General features: G+C 38.5%; 1 protein-coding gene across 5 annotated transcripts in view; it reads left to right on the top strand.

Moving 5' to 3' along the window:
• Positions 1-20,521, top strand: part of NEBL (nebulette) — a 368,185-nt gene extending 347,664 nt beyond the window's left edge. For all 5 annotated transcript variants that reach the window (XM_082742122.1, XM_082742121.1, XM_082742123.1 and 2 more), the window contains 2 exons: positions 13,229-13,335; positions 15,204-20,521. In XM_082742122.1, the coding sequence (XP_082598248.1) occupies positions 13,229-13,335; positions 15,204-15,380 (284 nt within the window). In that variant the 3' untranslated portion in view covers positions 15,381-20,521. The remainder of the gene's footprint in view (positions 1-13,228; positions 13,336-15,203) is intronic.
• Positions 20,522-21,121: the final 600 nt, after the last annotated feature.

Raw genomic sequence — 21,121 nt, 5'->3', positions numbered from 1 at the left:
GGCGCGTTAGGCCTTCCCTGGCCATGGTTCTTTGCCTGCAACACTCACTGATGCTTCGTGGCTGGCCTCCCTTTCTTCAGGTCTCTGATTAAATCTCAACTAATCAGAAATGCTTTCCTTGACCTCTCTACCTAGAGAGATCTCAACCCACATACAACTCCCTATTCCTTTACCCTGCTTTATTTTTCTCTGTAACTCCTTTTTTTAAGATTTACTGAAGCATAATTGACGTACAAAATTTGCACCAGATGTCCAAAATTTTGATGGGTTTGGACATATGCATAGACCCATAATACCATCACCACAAGCAAGGCACTGACCTTGTCCACCACCTTGAAAACTTTCCTTTTGTGTGTGTGTGCGTGTGTGTGTGAGTGATAAGAACACTTAAACATGGGAGTTAGCCTCTTAACATCTTTTACAGTACAGAGTAGAGTATTGTTAACCACAGGAATTGTGTTGCACAATAGATCTCTAGAACTCATTCGTTTTGCATAATTGAAACTTTATACCCATTGAGCAACAATTTCCCATTTTCCCCTCCCTCTGCCCTTGGCAACTGCCATTCTGTTCTCTGTTCTATGAGTTTAACTGTTCTAGACATCTCATATTAATACAATCATGAGGTATTTGTCTTATCATTGGCTTATTTCACTTAGTATAATGCCCTCTAGGTTCATCCATGTTGTCACAAAGGGTAGGGTTTCTTTCTTTTTAAAAACTGAATAATATTTCATTGTATGTCTATATCATTTTCTTTTTCCATTCACCTGTCAATGGCCACTTGGGCTATAGTTATATCTTGGCTATTTTGAATAGTGCTACAGTGAACCAGGATCAAAATCACAGTGAGATATGACCTCTTATCTGTTAGTTTAGCTGATATAAAAAAAAAAAATCCCTCAAAAACCCACAAAAGATAAATGTTGGCAAGGATGTGGAAAAAGTGGAGCCCTTTACACTATTGGTGGGAATGCAGAATGATGCAGCCACCATGGAAAACAGTATGGAGGTTCCTCAAAAAAATAAAAATAGAACTATCCAGCAATTCCACTTCTGGATATACATCTGTCACTCTTTTTTCTACCTGATACTTCATTATTTACTGATTAATTATGGCTCTCCTAGAATATAAACTCTGTTAGAATGGAATTTTTCTGCCTGCTTTGTCCTGAATTTTATAACTAGTATCTTGGGCAGCACCTACAAAACACTTAATAAATACTGTTGATACATAAATATATTCAAATTAAAGTTTGGTCTGAAATACAAAGAAATAGCTTTGCTACATGTGCTAAATCATTAAAACTTGGTGTTAGTCTTTATTAAGTCTAATTAGAGCCAGTTTGGCTGAGGGTAACAGTGCAAAAGTAACACTTATTATAGTTTCTTTAAAAAGCAGGAATGTAAGATGTATCACTGAAGCATAACATTGTAACATATGTTTATTACAAAGCCGAGTTGGCCCTGAACTTTCGTAACCAAGCAATCAGTAAAGTATTCCCACCTTACCACTTCTGTTCTCATACAAATACTTCTCATTTCAGTGTTTTATTTCACTTCTGACAACTCTCCTTAGTAGGGACTTAATAAAGTGAAAGTGCCCATCAGAATTCTGACATTCATACCTTGTATGGCTTCTGTCTCAGCGTAGTCTAGTTTACTGTTTGGTCATGAACTCCACAGTGGCAAAGAATGCACATCCCTTTTAGCTCTCTTTACAATACCTAACTCAGGTTGGGGAATGCTCCATGAAGAAATGGTGAACGGAAGGAGACAAAATGAGAGGACAAGTCATCTCTTTCCTAGACACAGTGAAGTCCACAGAATGTATCCTTAATTCCTAGGGATAATAAGCATCATTAAAATTTCAATTTACCATTACATTGAGAACAGAAATATCAAATACAGGCACAATAATAAATTCTTAGTATATTTTAAAAGTGATGGATTTGCATCCAAGCAGCAGTGTTTTGAAATCTCCTTTAATATGAACAGTGTCCTTAAAGCCACAATCCTTTGCTCAGTATGTGCATTAATTTTTCTCTTGATTTCTCTCTGCCCATTGAGGATTTATGTTTTATGATTTACAGATGACATTCTGCCCCAAATTCAGCATTACTTGTTTTTAATGGTGAGCGTGGTTTTAAAATTAGATAACCGGAACGACCAACTAGGAAATGCACTCCTGATTTTGAACTCTTGGCCTTCATTTAATCTAAATGTACCAGTATTTCTCTTGGAACCAGTACTTTGTTTTTCTGGTTACTGATCAGCAGGCTTAACCCTCTGAAAAAATCCAGTCCCTTCCTAGCCTGACTTCTGCAAAGGAAATACCTTCAACAAGAAACTTTCATTTGTACCACTTCCCTACTGTATTTGAGCGCTGTTTCCAATCTGAATATTGAGAAGTGTGTGATATCCGTCAAAAAGTGTTGTTTTAAGTGTCCACATGGAAGTGTATGAAGATTTAAAGAATTGATGACTGGGATACTTCTGTGACAAATTTCGGAGACAAATTTCTGTGATGAAAGTAGTATATAGGAAAATAAATGAGTCCTTTATAACAGAAGAGGCTACTGCTGCCGATTACGTGATCATACTTAGCTATTGAGCTAGTGCCTATAGAAGTAGCCTACAGGAAAGCACACCCTGCACGCTGTTAGGAACTTTTAGTTAGTTCTGTTGCACCCCCAAGAAAAAGGATCAGGGTTCTGACCGAATTCGAAGTCCTTAGAGAAACTCTTATTCCTGGTATCATTAGACTGGGAATGAAAGAAATGTCCTAAGTTTCCTTTTCTGAGTGTGAAGTTGGGAAAAGGATCAAATACTAATGAATAGCACTTGTTCTGAGACGCACATGTGTCTTTCATTGATTTGCCAAAATTAAATCAAAGGGTTCCATATGTGTCTGAAGGAGAAACATCTGACACTTAAAGTAGCAAACAATAAAGCATTAAAAGTATATTTCCTGTGACGCTGAGCTGATTGGAGGAAAAGAGAAGGTTTGATCATCAGGAAGGAGATAGATGTGAGCCACAGCATATGCGTCCAAGGGGAAACTTTAGAAGAGCTTTGAAAATGGTACAGTGACACACGCGGAGAGGGAGAGAGTAGCTTTTCCATATTGGTGAACGTTAGTAATGAAAATGGAAATAGTCCTTTTTGGTTTGTATGGATCAAATTTGATGTCCGGATTGAGTAGTAGACTGAGTATACGTGTGTTACTTATGTATCTGTCTTAGATATAAAACAGTCATAATGTTACCTTTGTAGTCATGAATTGCCTTGCTCTCTCTCCCCCACTTCCTGTATCATCCAGGTGCCCCACCTCCCTCCTCCCCAAGCCCCAGGCTAGGAGGTCATGGGGATTGGATCCTGACTTTAGATTTCCACGGGCTGCTGCAGCTGGGTGCTGGACTGAGTTTCTGCGTTTTGTTTGGTCATGATCTGTAATTGTCCCAGCTCATTGTGGTTCCCCTCTGGTAGCCAGATTCCCTACTCCTTAGTGCCTAATCCTGTTCCAGAAATATTCCTAATCCGCCCATGCCACATTCTTCAGACATTCTGGTTTTTGAACTCTGTCTTCTACCATGTACCCGACCCACGCTTAGTGAACTTATTTACTGGCCTGTTGGACTCTTACCTCGATCCTGTCTTCATGTCTTTAACACTGTGTGCCTTTGATTCCAGTGAACTGTTGCTCATTTCCCTACCCAACCGTGGCTTTTACACGTGCCCGTTTGCTTAGCCCCAGCCACGCCATATAAACTGAAGCTAGGGCTCTAGGAGAGCGGGACAATCTTTTACATCCATTTCCCCGTCTTTCCCTATCTTCAAATTATGTCAGGGACCCACTGGTTCCATTTCGTATATGTCTGTTGGTAGAAAAAAGTGTTATACTTGCTCATTCAGAAGCATTACCATTACTGAGATGTGTCTACATGTGCTATTTAGTGTGGCTTGTCACTAAAGGCATCTCATGTAAAATGGTATCTGGGAATGACTCGTGGATTGGTCATATTTCCTAAGAGTCAGTATTAGGGTTGATCAGCACAAGAATAAACCACATGCACAGTCTGTTTTTAAGCCTTTAAAAATGTGCTACGAAAAACAGTGTTACATATGTTTATCTGAGAGGTATTTATAAATATCCTCTACAATGGCATAATGAGACTCCCTTTCATTATACTTGAATAATGAATCTTCCTAAATGAGATTGACTCACACAATATTGGTGGTAGTGTTCACTGAGGAAAATTGGGATTTGCTATGAGCTGACTTTACGGTCATGGCAGAGTTTGTGTCCAAAAGCTAGATTCAGCACTGTGATTTACCTAATGGAAACAGTATCCTGTGTCCCTGTTATCCTTAAATTCTTTATTGTTTTCATCTGATCAAAGAACTGCCCCAAATTATGTCTTTCTTGTCAGAAAAATACAGATATATATAAGATATCTATATACAGATATATAAGATATATATCTGTATTTTTCTGACAATAAATATATTTCTGATAAATTTCTGACAAGAAATATATATATATATATATATATATATATATATATATATACACACACATCCATGCTGTGCATTCCTTTATTTCTTTATTTTCAGTTTTGTTTTATTTTGGGACACAGCATATATGTGTATGTGCAGTTACATACCTCATTGATTTTGTGCCATGAGAACATGATATTCAAGACTATAATTTGGGGCAGCAGTTATTTCTTTTCTCTCAGTGACAATCCTACTTATATCTGTGGTTTGTGTTATAGTTACAAGTTGGGGAGTTTATCCTGGATTAGAGAGCTAAAAATGAGAAACAAATCTGAGGGAAAAATACACAAGTTGATATTTAAATCAAAATGTAAGAGTAAATTGGCTAAATTATTCTGAAGCAAAATAGCAGATATTCTTATCTATAAATCTCTCTAGTTCTGTTCAAACCACAGTATGTCTTGGTTTACTTCTGCCAGAGAACATTCACAGACATTTTTTTCTAGAGAAAAACCAGCTAGTTTTTAAATGAAAATGCACTGCTTTTCTGGGCTTGTGAGACTAAGTTTAACTGGCTGATCATTTTAAAATAACTAATTTTGTGTTTCTTTTTTTTGAGCCCCAAAACAATATTTTAGAAATTCTTACTTGGGGGCAACTCAGCCAAATATATAAATGAAATGGTCAGGTGTAATTCACATAGGCATAGTTTTGAAAAGTACATAATCTGCATGTTTCCTTTTATACTTAATAGGTAATTAGGAATCTTTTACATCTGATTTATATTTGACTAACACAACATTATAAATCTACTATTTAAATTCAGAGAAAAAAAATGGGTAAATTCTTAGCATGTCTGTAGAGCTTGTCACTATTCTGATGCTGACTTGGGGAAATAACATTTTGCAGCCTGTGTCCTACAGAAAGATTTTGAAATTTGTCAAGTGGCATTGGGTGGGGTCTTCCTTGCTCAGTGGGAGAGTGTTGAAGTCATATTAGGAGATGGGGCTTGAGCACAGACTTGAAACTATTCATACAGAATAAAGTGACCGAATGACGATTGCTTGGGCTAAAATAGGATACTAAGAAACACACACACACACACACACACACTCCAGAAACTTACCAGATGCCAAAATGACCCTTAAAAGAAATTTGAAAGCCATTGCTTCAGAAATAATGCTATTCCCTATGATTTGAGCTGGCTTTTCCGAAACGAATGCCGCCTCCTCACTATAATTTCTTCCCGAGGTATTCTAGCACCCCTTGTCAACTGCAAACACCCAGGCTTCCGGTGGCGTTTGTACCCCCCCGATGTACCACAGAGAAGTCAGTGAGAGCGAGAGTCACCTCTGTGAGCAGAATGAAGCTGCCCCACGCACCTCTCCACACATGCAACCTTTCTTTCCCTGCCTTTCCCTTCCTCTCCAGTCTGCCCGCTGCAGGAGTGAGTGGTCAACTGTGGGCTCTTCTGACTTCACATAGAGGCTTCAGTGCTAGAACCTCCTCTGCTCCCCAGACCACAGAGCCCTCTTTCACATTTCTGACCTCACAGTGTTCATTTGCAAACTGATCTTATTCTGTCTTGTCATTTCTTCCATATCATTTTGGTGTCATACGGTCAAGCGTTTGGGTTCTAGAGTCAGACCGTTGGCATTTAAACACTAACTCCGTGGGGCTCTGATTTTTTTTTACTGAGTTACTAACTCTCTGTAAATTTCAGGTTCTCCATCTGTAAAACGGGCACTTTGCCATGTGTAAAGTGGTGTTGGTTTCTCCAGCTAATGCATGCGCCACGCTACACACAGGGCCTGGTGTGTTATAAGTAGGGGGACAAGCTGTGTTAACTGGCCTGAGACCAAGGGGCTCCCAGACAGCAGAGCTTCCTTCACTGCAACTGGGGGAGTCCTGAGCAAACTGAAGTTGTCCTCCTACTTGTAAGATTTCATTTATTTAAATGGTATTGTGTTCATATTTGATAGTCCTTGGAAAGCAGAGTCCTGTGATGCATCTCTCCCCCGCTAAGTTTCACCAGGACACATACAGGTGGTAAAATACTTGCACATTTTTGGATTTTCTCAAAAGAGGGTTGCAATTGTAGTAATAGCATTCATCTAAGAATAGAAAATGAAAATAAAGATAGTATTGGGGTATAGTTGGAGAAAATTGTTAGGAAACTAGCATTGGCTTGAGGGATAATTTTTGAATCTGTAAAGACATTTTTTTGGCTGCACACTCCCAACCCCCGCCTTCCCTCTGAGACGGTAACCAGGTCTGGTTTTGGTCAGCCCCCAGGAAGTGGGGTCGGCTTCTCCTGGCCTGCCCTCCTTGGATGGTGCTTCACGGCGCTTGCCTTGCCCTGAGTGCTGTATGTTAGTGGCTGAATGATTCTCCAGTGAGCTTCCTCGCCCTGAGATTTCTTCCCATAATCCCTGGTCACTTCTCCAGTTCAGGGTTAAACATTTGCTTCCACAAATACAAACAAGTCATGGGGGAGATACATGTTTTAGCCCCTTCCCGCAGAACACGATAGAGTAGATAGCAGACTAACAACAGAAATTGATTTCTCTTGGTTCTGGGGGCTGGAGGTCCGAGACTGGGGTGTCAGCATGGTTGAGTCTGGAGAGTGTCCTCTTCCCAGGTTGGAGACGGCTCTCTTCTCTGTGTGTCTCCACCCAATGGGAGGAGAGATAGCTAGCTCTCTGGACTCTTGTGAGGGCACTAATCCCATTCATCAAGCTTCATTCCCATGACCTAATGACCTCCCAAAGGCTCACCTCCCTAGAACATCTTGGAGGTTTGGGTTTCAGCAGATGAGTTTTTGGGAAGCTGGGGGGAAACAGAAATATTCAGTCCATTTCAGGGGGAGAGTGGGAATTTGGGAATAACATATAAAGGGTCACATGAGCCTCTAAATTTGTGTCGGGTTGGGGAGAAGGAAGCTGACAGTAACTAGTGGTCCTTCGCTGTGGCTGCTCATTTCAGTCACTTGGAAGCCTTCAAATATAAGACACCAATGGTCAGTCCCTCCCACTCCCACCCCAGAGATTCTGATTTCATTGGTCTAGGAGACCTGGACATACCACGGTTTTAAGAGATCCCAGGTGAGTTCCATATGCAACCAGAGTGGAAACCCAGGAAGTAACTGACTCTCCCTGTCTCAATTCCCTTTTCCTTCCCACAACTTCTGGACCTCGCAAGAGCTAGAAATTTAACATATGAAGCAGTAATGATTGCTTTTATTTTTACATATGATTTCCAAAGTTTGAGCACTTGTTTTTATGGCAGTGATGATTATGCATGTCTTTGGAACTTGGTGGTTTCAACTCAATTATAGATTATCTCATTTTTATGATAAAGTCTGTTTATTCTTGGTTTATTATGCAGCAAGCTGGTTTCTTAGGCACTTGTCTCTTCACAGCTTATAATTAAAAACCAACAAACTAAAACCTGGAGGCAATCTGGCTTGTTTCTGTCTTCAGCAGTGAAGGAGAACTTTCTATAGTGCTCAGAATCCTATCAGATTAAAAAAAATCATCTTACTGCTGTTATTTGGCATGAATGTGGGTTTAGTACCCACTTGGGAATTGTGGAGAGAATCAGATGTCATGAGGACCTGAGGCTCTGATTTGGAACCCTTGATGGCACCTGAAAGAGCTATTTGAACAAAAAGGCCCACATCATGGGCCTATCTGATGACCAATTAGCTCAACCCCCTTGCTCATGGCCTAGATGAGATCTAATAAGGGTTTAGCTCATTATTTAATATTTATTTCACCACCAGCAGTATCTTCATACTTTCTCACTTATAGTCATGTCTTCATTCATTTTAGCAATTTCCCTGTGATTGTCCAAATCAAAACAAAACAAAAAAACAAAAATGCACACACACACAAAACATCCCACAACTCATTAAGTTCTTTGACCCCTATTAGCTGATAAAACTGTAGTCAACTGTTAAAAAAAAATGACAGTAATGTCATTGCATCCTATATGCTTTATTGGAAAGCTTCTGAAGGGTAATTTTTTCCTTATTGTGATTAAAAGAAAAAAAAAAGCAAGCCTCTGAGAAAAACCCCAAAATTATTTTCTCTGTTGGTGTTACATCTGTAGTTAGCTAATTGTTACAGACTGAATGCTTGTGTCCCTCCCAAATTCACATATCAAATTCCTGAACCTCAGGGTGATGATTTTAGAAGATGTGGCCTTTGGGAGGTGACTGGGTCAAGAGGGTAAATTTAGTGCCCTTATAAAAGAGATCCCAGAGAGCTCCCTCATCCTTGCTTGCCATTTAAGGACTTGGGAAAAGGAAGCAGTGTGTCTACGAGCCAGGAAATGGACCCTCATCAGACACTGAATCTGCCAGCGTCTTGAGCTTGGACTTCCTCATCTCTAGAACAATGAGAAACAATCTGTTGCGTCAACTGCCCAGTCTATGGTATTTTTTTAAATACCAACCCTAATGGGCTAAGACATCAATAAGGCACTACTTTTATTTCTATTTTTGCCTTTGGAGTTTGGCCATCTACTATGACGCTACTGTCATTGTGAGGCTTTCAAAACCTCCCCCTCATTTTGAAGGACATCAGACCTTTATCTTGGTGTTCTTTTTGTGCAGAGACCATTGCTCTGCTGCCCTCCTGCTTAATCTCCAAGCTTCTGAATTTTATTCTCTAAAGAGGGAATGATACCTATTTTAGAGAGTTTTTCTAGCAATGACATGGCAATGTGAGACACACTGTGCACACCAGGGACACTTCCATAATCCTCCTCCTCTTTTATCTACCCCAAAGGAATTCCCCACAGTAGGCTGGCTTCTTTTTGAGAATTTTTTCTCCTTTATTATTGTTGATTTACTCTACTGTGCATGTTTACACCTATTTCCTTACTTTTCCAATTTCAGATTTATGAAGCCTCCAAAAAAACATTTCTTCTTCCATTTTCACCTTCTGTTTTATGATCTTCTTGTCTACTTACTTCTCTATCTTGGTTTTATCTCCTTTCATTTTAAGAAGCATTAAATAGAAAATATTACTATTGGTTGCTTGTGGAAGAAGTTTATTGTGCTCTAAAAGACAGATTTAGGTTTTATAAATACTATGGGACATTCCAAATCAAACCTTAAATCCTTAGAACTTTAGTGAGCTTCCCAATCTCCAGTCAATAAATCTTACCAATGTGAAATAAAAATTGAGTTACACTTGTGTGTTTTGTTATTGCCTTAGGATAATGAAAGCTATTATTGTTTTTTTTAATTAAAAATAATTTTTTTTGAGAAATAGAGAGGAAGCAAGTACACATGAGTGGGGCATGGGGAGGGCAGAGGGAGAGAGAGAAAATCTCAGATAGGCTCCACACTCAGCATGGAGCACATGTTGGACTCTATCTCATGGCCATGACGAGATCATGACCTTAGCTGAAACTGACAGTTGGACGCTTAACTGATTAAGCCACCCAGGTAGACCCTAAAGCTATTGTTTTATGGCTTTTAGGCAAATTGCAATAAAAAAAAAACTCTCAACCTCAGGACTCTCCTTCTGGAAGACCATCATGGAACCACCATCCATCTGTATCAGTGTTGGTGGAATCTGACCACTCTTTTAAGGAAGAGGGCACAATGTGTTTTTTTGTGATAAGAAGTCTTTGCTAGTTGCAAAATTAGCTTAATGTCTTGCTTTTGCAAAACCTTTTGGGTTCCATTATTTTCATGGAAGAAATAGCATACTCATATGGAATGGCTATCTTTCACTCAAATTCTTAATAAACCCAATTTCCAAAGCCATTGTTTTAAACTTCCTATTGTTTATTTTGCCTACGCATTGCAAAAAAGAAATCGTATAGCAAAACAATAAAAAAAAGCAATGCTTGCCTTTTTGTAAAATTGGCATTTGCTTTTAGTAAGTTGATTCCTCTGGGCTCTTAGTTATGTTTTTCATACCTCTAATTAGGAGCTTCCTAAAAACTCTTTTATTGTATCAGGTATAAGGTAGATAACAAAGTTTGATAGCCCTGAAGGAACATGCGTTAAGTAATGCAGCTGAAGAGAGAAATGAAAATAATAAAGGCATGAGAAGAAAATGTAATAATGAGATAGATTATATTTGTCCCAATGTTCCTCCTTCTAAACTCTTTCCTGCTCTCTCCAACCTACACAGAAGGACAAATACTTCGCTTTCTTTTCCTGCTATATTTGACCATAGCTACGGGAGCTCTTTGAAGGTCAGATCTGAGCTGAACGAGTATGAATATACTTGGTTTCTAAAAATCCAACATTAGAGAACACTGTTCAACAACATTCTCAAATTATCACTAGGGGGATGATGACCACAACCATTTACACATCAACACATCACGGCATACAAGATAGCATGTTTAAAAATATTTTCATCATCGTCTTTTCCTGATAGTTTTTCCCCTAAAATATTTTAAGAGGGCTGTGCTTAACTCTGTACATCAAAATGTGAAGGTCACAGTTTGATAGTGTAATGAAGGATGAAAAGTTCAGTTTTTAGGTAGATTTATGGGGTTTTTGAATTTAACCTTTAGAATTTATAAGTAGATTAAAATAATAATTAATGAAGCAATGACTTGTTTACATGGTGAAAACCCAGTCTGGAGTCCTTGACTTACATATTTAACTTACTAAAAGCAACTTACATATTTAACTGAGTATTCAGAGCCATTTCTTCAGCTGGGGAAGGGACTGATGTCCAGGGTCATTACTGCTCCAGAAGGGCAATTGTTTCTGTCACCCCTTTCCTTTGATGCTTGGCATGTCTTGAACATAGTGGACATTGATAGTTGCTAAGATTTATGGAGGCTTACTAAGAGATGGGAAGTGTAGTAAGCCCTGTGCACACATTAACTCACTCAGTCAATATTTGCTGAGAATTGAAGGAGGGAAGAAATGAATGACCCATGCTTCCAACACACAGAAATGGCTCTGTTCCTCAGCTAATTAAGTGAGCTTAGATATTTTTAGGGATTTCATTATTTTTGCTTCATGAGTGAATTTTGACAATATTCCTGACATCTCTTAGCATTAAATATTTAAATGGAGTTGATAATGTTAAAAAGTGCTGTTTTCTGAAGTATTTTATATTTAACACTTCTAACAACTTTGGAATGTACCACAGTCCAAGTAAAGATCTCAGTGCTTTCTCTTTGATGCCACATCTAGACTTTAAATAAACATGATTTCTAATAGCATTGCAGTATAAATTAATTCAAGAACTTTTAAAAAATTCCTATTCAACCTAATACCATTATCATCTGGAGAACACATTTATGATTTGTAATTTTCTGATGATTAAACTTCTTTAAAGTTTGATGTTCTCATGTATCATTAGAATGAACATACCAGGGTGCCTGGGTGGCTCAGTGGGTTAAGCCGCTGCCTTCAGCTCAGGTTATGATCTCAGTGTCCTGGGATCGAGTTCCGCATCGGGCTCTCTGCTCAGCAGGGAGCCTGCTTCCTCCTCTCTCTCTGCCTGCTTCTCTGCCTACTTGTGATCTCTGTCTGTCAAATAAATAAATAAAATCTTTAAAAAAAAAGAATGAACATACCAGTTATAAAATATTAATTACTCATGGTACCCCAGAATTATATCTGCTTTATTCTTTTATTATAAAAACTGTCCTAAATAAATCAACCTAGATTAATTAATGCTCAACCTGATTGAACAACACTGGCAACCTATTGTGGATTTTTATGGTAATTATATCATACAAGTTTTACTAATATTTCATGTGAGTATTCAAAACCCAATGAAGAGTGTGCTACTAAAATCCTGCCATTCATAGCCAGCTCCTTGCTCCTGTTTATAAGTACTTACATTTACTTAGAGAGAAACACACACTCAAGCATACATCTACTGATTTTGTGGGTTTTTTTTCTAGTTTCTGTGTTCGTTTCTCTAAAATTGGGTTTTCTTCAAAACAGGAGCTATGTCTTTTGATTGTCATATTTAGTGGTGAGAATAGCACAAAATGAGTGAATGCTATTTTGGTACTATTTTCTTTTCTTTTGATGTAGAAGGATGTTAATGAAATTCTTTACATGGTTTGGTTTTTTAGGCTTTTGTAACATATTTAGATGACTTAGTTTTGACTTACAGCCAAGATAAAATGGAGAATTTATATATTCTAAATAAAGTTTTCTTTGGGGGTATAGACTCATTATTAATTGCTTAACAAAAATAAGTTGCTAACTATATGCTATATTTACCATTTTTGTAAAGGTAAATATTTAGCTATATGTCTTGAAATATTGAGTGCATCTGTTACGTGAGTATTCTGTGTAAACATTTATACTCTGTTCTTGGTTTGACGATCTAATGTAATTTTTAAAAAATTTCTTATTTGTATCTTGGAAAATGTTTAGGAGGATTACATAGCTCAGTAAAAAGGTGATTTTGTTAAAAGGTGATGGTAAATTCTTGTTTTGTACTTGTGCTGTTTGAACCGAGCCTCTGCAGTAGAGAATTACAACTATTTCTAATATATTTAACTGCATGTTAAACTGATTTCCTGTATATGTCCTTAATTGATGAAATTTATACTAATCTAGAGATCACTTATAATGTCACTATCCAAATTTCACATGGCACTGAACACAGCATTTTCTTTCAGAAGAGTATAGCAGAGCATGAGGTCCCTTGAGGGCTCGGGAGGGCTATTTTGAGGCTCGCTTTGAGGAATCTTTGTGTGTGTGTGTGTTCATGTACAGCGCCTGTTCTTCCTGGAGCCTACCAGCAAAGCCATTCCCAAGGCTATGGGTACATGCACCAGACCAGCCTCTCATCCATGAGGTCAATGCAGCACTCACCAAATCTAGTAAGTATCAATTTGAAGTGTCTCCTCTTCCCATTTTATCTCCAAAATAGAAATACTCGTGGAACAGACTTGCATTGAATAGTGTCTATTTTCACATAAGGGATGAATGTCAACATTTTGCTTTCTGTACCCCTTTGAAGAAAGCAGAAAACGTACAGAGGCAAAACCACTGAGAAAGGAAGGCATGCTGTGAACATGTGTAAAGAGCAAAACATACAAAGACTGTCTCGGAGCGATATCCTAGTTGTTACTTCATGATTGGTTTTAGCCAACTGTGATCTTCCTTCAGGTCTAAAAGTACAAATATCTGGTCACATTAACCTGTCAATTTTGACAGTAATCAAAATGGCCACTAACCCCCAAATGACATGGCCAACATAAGTCTCTAAATCCTTCTACTGGAAATCTTGAAGGGCTTACAGATTCATTCATTGAATGTGCAGTTTGGAAGCAGTGCTCTAGGTCATCTTGCCTGATGGGCATTTCACGCTGAAATTGTTTCTCCAAACCTGTCTTACACAGAAACCTTAGCCTGAGCACGGAGAAAGAGGTGGTCCTTCTAAGCAGTTGTCAGTTCTTCTTAACTGCTCTAAAGTTCTTCTTGCCTCCATCAGTTTCCTCAGCCCATGGATTCACTTAATTTTGAGACTGTCTGATGCTAATATTAACTAAATTCTTGGTCTTTAATGAAAACAAGTATGGCAAAACTCAACGTATATTCTGGCTATGAACCCCTTGTCAAACACGTCATGTGCCGATATATTCTCCCAGTTGGTAGGTTCATTTTGTTGGTGGTTGCCTTTGCTGCACAGAAACTTTTCAGTTTGATGTGGTTGCACATGTTTATTTTTGCTTTTGGTGTCAAATCCAAATAATTATTTATAAGGCCAATGTCAGTGAGCTTACCGCTTATGTTCCCCCCTGCCCCAAGAGTTTGATCTTTTTAGGTCTTACATTCAAGTCTTTAATTTATTTTGGATTAATTTTTGTGTATGGATAAGATAGTTGTCAGTTTCACTCTTTTGAAAAAAAGTTTCCCTTTTTACCACTTTTCCCAGCACCATTTATTGAAGAGATGGTCCTTTCCCCACTATGTGTTCTTGGCTCCTTTGTCATAAATTAATTGACCATACATACATGGGTTTATTGCTGGGGTCTCTCTTCTGTCTCATAGATCTGTTTTTATGTTACTCTCAGAGTGTTTTGATTACCACAGCTACAAAGCTTCAACATAGTTCGAAGTTAGGAAGTGAATAATTTCCTCATTATAACAAGGATTCAGCTATGTGTCCCTCAATATTCAGAACATTTAGATGCTAAACGTCTATCACTGTGATTCTAAAACCTACAAAATGAGTGTATTATGTATTTTTATTTTATATACATGTATTTTTAAAAGAAAGCAAAAATTCTTTGGTCTTAATTAAGAAAAATTCATTTCCTCTGCCAGGGGCCCGTGGCAGGGACTTGGTGGTGACTTGGTTCTGTCTGTCCCTAGGGCAGATTTTGTTCTCTGAAGAATGTGGAATAGGGGAGAATCTACATAATCTAAAGGGTTAATTGAAGCTGGGAGAAGTTGCCTTTACCGCTTCAAAGCTTACTTTTTCATGGGCTAGTTATTGTATCTAGAGGCTTCCTTGATTGCCATTGTGGGCCCCCAAACATTACCCTTTTTGCTAGCCTGGTCAACTTGAGATGCATGCAACTAAGGTTAGTGCTAGGCTCTGGTTTGGAGATCTCTAGAAAGAAATATACTTGGGAACATTCCTCATAGTTACTTCATTTTGTGTAAGCTGGTCTGTCATGATTGGCATGTGTGGCCATAACTATTTGGTCTCCATCGTGTGATCCCCTCTTTCCTTTCTCAGAGGACCTACCGAGCCATGTATGATTACAGTGCCCAGGACGAAGATGAGGTCTCCTTCAGGGACGGCGACTACATCGTCAACGTACAGCCCATCGACGACGGCTGGATGTATGGCACGGTGCAGAGAACTGGGAAAACAGGGATGCTCCCAGCCAATTACATTGAGTTTGTTAATTAATTCTCTCTCCTTGTCTTTGAGCTTTATTCTAATGTATACTAAACCCAATCTTTTTAAAAGATAGAAGATACTTTTAAGACAACTTGGCAGTTATTTTACAATAATCTATCTTCACTTTGACAATGAGACACATAGGTACCAGGAAAAAAGACTGACTTCTGGGCTCAGAACAGCAGCATTTTCAGTAATTCCTGTACACAAAACCTTAAGGTCTGGAGGCCCGGTGCTGCTAATTGGGTTAATGATTTCCTTTGATTGGCTATTGAACACTTCTGGGAAATGTATTTTTGTAGACTTTAATAGAGATGTTGATTGTCCCTTACACGTAACAAGTCTATGAAACTTATTAGCTGTCACTTTGGAATCACCAGAAGCCAATTCTTGTAATTCAGTAACACAGCCAATAATTTAAAAACCATTTAGCTTTTGAGTCATTAGGGAATTTCCAATTCAAGTGAAAATTGCCTAATGTAATAAACGTCAGGAGTGGCAGAACGGCGATTTGGTTAAAATTATATTGACTGGTGGCCTTCGGGACCTAGAAACTTCTCCCAAACAAAGACATTTCCTTGTTCCCTAGGCTGACTTGGGTCTCTTTGTTTCTCATTTGTACCAAGGCATATCCTACTCTTCATTTACATTCTGTGGGTCCAAGTCTATGCTTGACTCCATAGAATGTCAGGACCAAATAAGGTCACAGCTACTCTGCAAAGGGCAAAGTTGAAGGTCATCTCTATTATTTCCCTAAGGGCTTTGACCCTGTTGCATGTCACGTAGGTTCAAGCTTCTGTAACATAGGCAGCTGCACTGCCCATCCCCGTAATTAAAGCAACAAGTGCGGCTGATAACCTAACAGCCCTCCCTTCTAGTAGCCTGCTCATCAGAAAAACATGTTTTTGAGAAGTTGCTTGAGATTCTCCTGCTGCCTTGCACTCTAGTTTCGAAGGATTTACACCTTTAGGAAATAGACGCCTACTCTAGCAAATAAGTGATTTAGGTGTTTACTGAGCAACTTTCTTTAACATAATGCCGCTGTCAATTTAAAAGTAAAGCTAACTAAACAGGAGCCAAAGACAACAAGGTGTGCGAGAGACACAACCAGTGAGCAAAACGTCACCCACTCCACAGAGAGATGATCAGGTTTATGTGTGTGTGTGTGTGTGTGTGTGTGTGTGTGTGTGTGTGTGTGTTTCTGGAAAATGCTATTTACATCCAGGAATGGAAGTTAATGGGAAAGACGTCTTTTCTACTTTCTTCTGGTTTTTACTTTCTAACCCATATTGGGTGGAGGAGGGGAGATGAAAATGCCGGCAGAAATTTTAGATCAAGGCCCAACAGGTTGTTCACTAAAAAAAGAAATTGTTGTCCTATCTTGAATTTCAAATGCAAGACCCTGCGGGCACTTTCTGCGGTCAAGGTGGCTGGAGAAATTAACGTCCATCAGCCACTCTGTTTTTCTGATGTATTTAGACCTCAGCAGGGTAGCATTCATGTAGGGCTTGCCTCTGGAGTTGTGACAAAGAGGCTAAAAGCAAAGTTTAAAAAATGTGATAAAATGTATCGATCTTGAGGCTGTCTCCTTTAGGTAACATAGGCAAAGAAATTAAGGAAATATCTTATAAAATACCTTTTACGGAAGTGTTTAGGAGTCCAGAAACAAATGCTAATTCGTTTATGCTTGTGGAAAGTTAGCACCTACTTTTTGAAAATCTAGAGTTTTATTTTCTCTGGCTCAAAGAACAAATAAGCTTTATTACACTCAAGCTGCATCTATAGGAACTCACACAAAAAGAGATGAAAGAAATTCAGGTAGAAGACTAGAGAATTTTTTGAGGGGTTTTTACAGATTCCTTCATACCCAGCGGGACTGATTTTCTGGCATTGGAATGGGCAGTCATGATTAAATTAACCCCTATCTGTTTAGATGTCTTGTCCACAAACCAACAAAGGCAAGCTAAACTTGCAACATTCTTGCAGAAAAAAAAAAAAAAAAAGACTGTGCATTAAAACTGGGGCAATAAACTTACTCAATTTTATAGTATCATTAAGCAAATATTTATGTTTCACCCAGACCACTTTTTTTGTGATTAGGAAAAAGAGTAGTTGTTGATTAAATTTTCAGACTAAATGTAGGACAGGTACAATTTTTGAGAAATAGCACATTTATAGGAAGCTCAAAGGAAACGGATTTGAAGTGATACTTTTAATTGGGGAAAAGCCCCATAAAATAGGAGTTGGTTGTTCCATTGTCTTTCTCATCTATTAATTTTAAAATCAGATTCATGGAATGTAGAAGTCAATAATTATTAGGGGAATAATTCTAAAATTTTTAGCTTCGCATAATGTTTGCGTAGCGAGATGTTTCTTCTTCCAGCCTCTAGGAATTAAGGTCTGCTCAGAATTTAACCAGAGAGCAATTATTTGTTGTCACTGTTACTAATGCTTGTCAGGATCTTGGGCATCTCAGCAGAAATATTGGAAACATACATGTATAATACCAAAGCGCTATTTTTACAGCATTATTTTTCAAAACTATGTTCTCCAACAGTTTTTCCACTTTGCACATGGCTCCCCTCCCCTCAATTTGGCGGCATGCATCTCACACATAAATAACACTAACTGCTAAAGAAGGGTGTAAAAAAAAAAATCTATTTTTTAGAAATCAAGCTAAAGACTGTGAAATGTCCAAGCACAGAAAGCATGCACCTGATTCTCTGAACATGATGCATTCTCAGGCCTGAAAAAAGCACATGGAGCAGGTTGATATATCTTATAAGGTTCTGAAAACAAAACTCAATGTGGATCATCTCTCTCCTGAGAGAAGCTGAGCAGCAGAATAGATGACTTTCGTTGTACGTCTTTGTAGTCAACGTTTTTACTAATTCTCGTGCTCGAGGAAAGCTTCCGATTTCTAACCTGTGACAAAACGAGTTCTTCACGTCTTCTTGTTCTTGTTTATACACCACAGCGTAGCCCAGGTTGAAATACGTATCTGGTTGTCAGATCCCCTCGGCATCCCTGCCTCTTCCCAGGCTTCCCCACCTCCAGAGACCACATGGGAATTTGCAAGCACAATTTCTGCGGGCACCTTGTATGAACGTGGATGAGATTAGACCCGCCCCTCTCTCGTCACTAGGTTCACCGCTTGAAGATGATGAAGAGGCCATTTGGGCAAGTTAACCCCAGTCTCTCCTCTCTTGTCCTCTCCCGGTTGGGCTTGGCAACAGTCTGGGAGGTGGGGAAACAGACTTTTCTAGAACAGTGAAGTTCAAGAGGTGCATCTCTTTTTTTGGGTGTGTTCACCTCCAGTGAAGTGTTTTTGATGAAAAGATAAAGAAAACGGGCATGACCCTTTAATAACGCATCCTTATATAAAGTGGATATAGTTTATAACAAAATTATAATAGAGATATATTTTTTAAAAAGGTGCCTTTTTGATGACCCTTGTTTATCCATGATGGTCTCGGAATGAGAACCAAGCAACCAAGCTTCTTGTCTATTCTATAGTAATATTTTATTATACATGATTGGTATTTTTCTTGTGGGGAAATGTGATGCTCCTGACAGATATGAAAGGTGATAGCTGATTGTATTTTTACCTCTAAAGGTGTAGAACTTTAGAAAATACTGACCTTTCCCCGTCTATTTCTGAAAAGTTCTTGATGGATTTATATACAGTCAGGATGCATAAACATTAACTTTAGGTTTGAGACTTAAAATACCTATTGCAAGACAGAAGAACTTTGTTATGAGGCTGAATTCATTACACAAGATGAAATTCACTTCGTAAATTTCTATTAGACCTTAGCTATTTGCTTCTGATGCTCTAAAAGTGGCTCGAGCGTGGGTGTTTTGGGTAATGAGACACAGAGGTGAGAAAGCTTTAGTTAAGTAAGAAGCTATGTGAAGTAAGTTAGGAATGCTAAAAGGAAAGTCTCTTTCTGAAGGATCCCACGTCCATTCGGGTCCTTTCCAGGCAACTGGCTGTCAACTACTGATGATCAAAAACAAACACAATAACAATAACAAAAAAAAAACCAAGATATCGTATGATGTTTCTGTGGCCATCATTTCATGATGCTTAGACTACTGGAATCCACTAGCCTGGAAGGATCCCCGGGCAGATATCTCCCCGGATGTCCATATTACTTCCATATATTCATGGAATCGCATATGCTTTTTGCGTTTGACACATGGTACCCAGTTGGCATAGTGTCTACTTCTTTGTAATCCAGTTGCTGTTAAGAATGATTGACGTTGAAGGAAGAAAGAAAACTGCATGCTAGTCCCACTCTTCAGTGTCCATACGATAAATGGCTGAGCATTGAGAAGTGGCACCAAGTGTGTTGTGGGCACAGTGTGGAAACGTTGGCCTTTGACTTGTGATAAAAATACAAAATTGAGTCACTGCGCAGCTTGGCTTCTGTCTGCTTCAAAAATGTTGAATTGTGGTTGACGAATTGGTAAGACTGTACTAACTTTGAGAGCATACAGTTTTAATGGAAACACTTTATGGTTTTAAAATGAAGGGGCTTATAGAACGATACGATGTTATTACTATAATTTGGCTTTTGTTATGCAAATTAACACCAGCTATTAAAATATATTTTAGTAGAAATGCTTTAATTCATGTTTTCTTTCCTCTACACTGTGAATCTTTAAGCCTTGGTGGACTAGAGCAACATCGTGCTGCCCAAAGGACTAACCTATGCAAACTAGTTCACATTTTAGTGGATGTCACAGTAATCGTGTAATAAGACATTATTTCCCCCCTGCATAATGTACAGCGGCATTGGAATAAACATGAAGCCTAGCATCTTGTATGTATAGTATAGTCACTCACAAACCCTTCAAGGCTACTATAATCATTAGTATTATTATTTGTTTAAAAGCGAATCGCCAAGTTATCTCTTAAATCTACTTGAATGATGTCAGAACAAGAATGAGAGATGGACGTGTCGGCTGTGGCTTCATTGTGGTCACTGCAAGTGTCCTCCTGTGATCGAGCTGTGTTCGGATGCACTTTCTTCAGGATATTATTATTCTGTGTCTTCTTTCTGTATTTGTAAAATGTTATAACGCTCTAATTTTCCTATCTCTACACATCTGGTTTGCTTAAATAAATGCAGGATATAACAAAATGGTTCTACGTCTTGGTTCTCACCTCGGTTTCTTGGAGCTGGGGTCATTGACGGTGCCCCGGGGACAAGGTTTATCATGACAATGCACAGTAAATCACATTGGAGGCCCCAGCTGGCTTCGGTGCCCTTCCATTAGTGAGTCACTCAAAATGTGTCTTCCTCCCCCAAATAAACTTAGTTTTAAATGATAACAATATTATGCTTTTTCAAGCTGAGTATCTTTCTGACTGTGTATCAGAGTACTCCAATAATACAGCATTGTAGTTCACTTCTTTCAAGATTAAATCCCTCATATGTTCCCAATAGTAGAATTTTAATTTTCTTATAGTAGTAAGATGAAAGAAACAGCTTGAAGCAAAGAATAGAAAATGTGCAAATTGAGTACATGAAAAGGAGAGATGCTCTGATTTCTCAGCTAAGAATGGCTCATTTATCATAGGACATAATTGCTTTTTTCTCCTAATTTTCCCATAGTTGGAAAAAGTAAGTTAGTCCCTATTTTTACCCTAGTATAAATCTATTGAGACTAAGATCTTAGCCTTACTATATTATTGTGTAGAAGTTCCTCTTTGAAGAGGCATAAACCCTCCCAATTGTACA

This window comes from Mustela nivalis (assembly GCF_964662115.1).
Source record: "Mustela nivalis genome assembly, chromosome: 7".
NCBI lineage: Eukaryota > Metazoa > Chordata > Mammalia > Carnivora > Mustelidae > Mustela > Mustela nivalis.
Note: the sequence above shows the minus strand (reverse complement) of the source record. Positions and strands in the feature narration are given on the sequence as shown.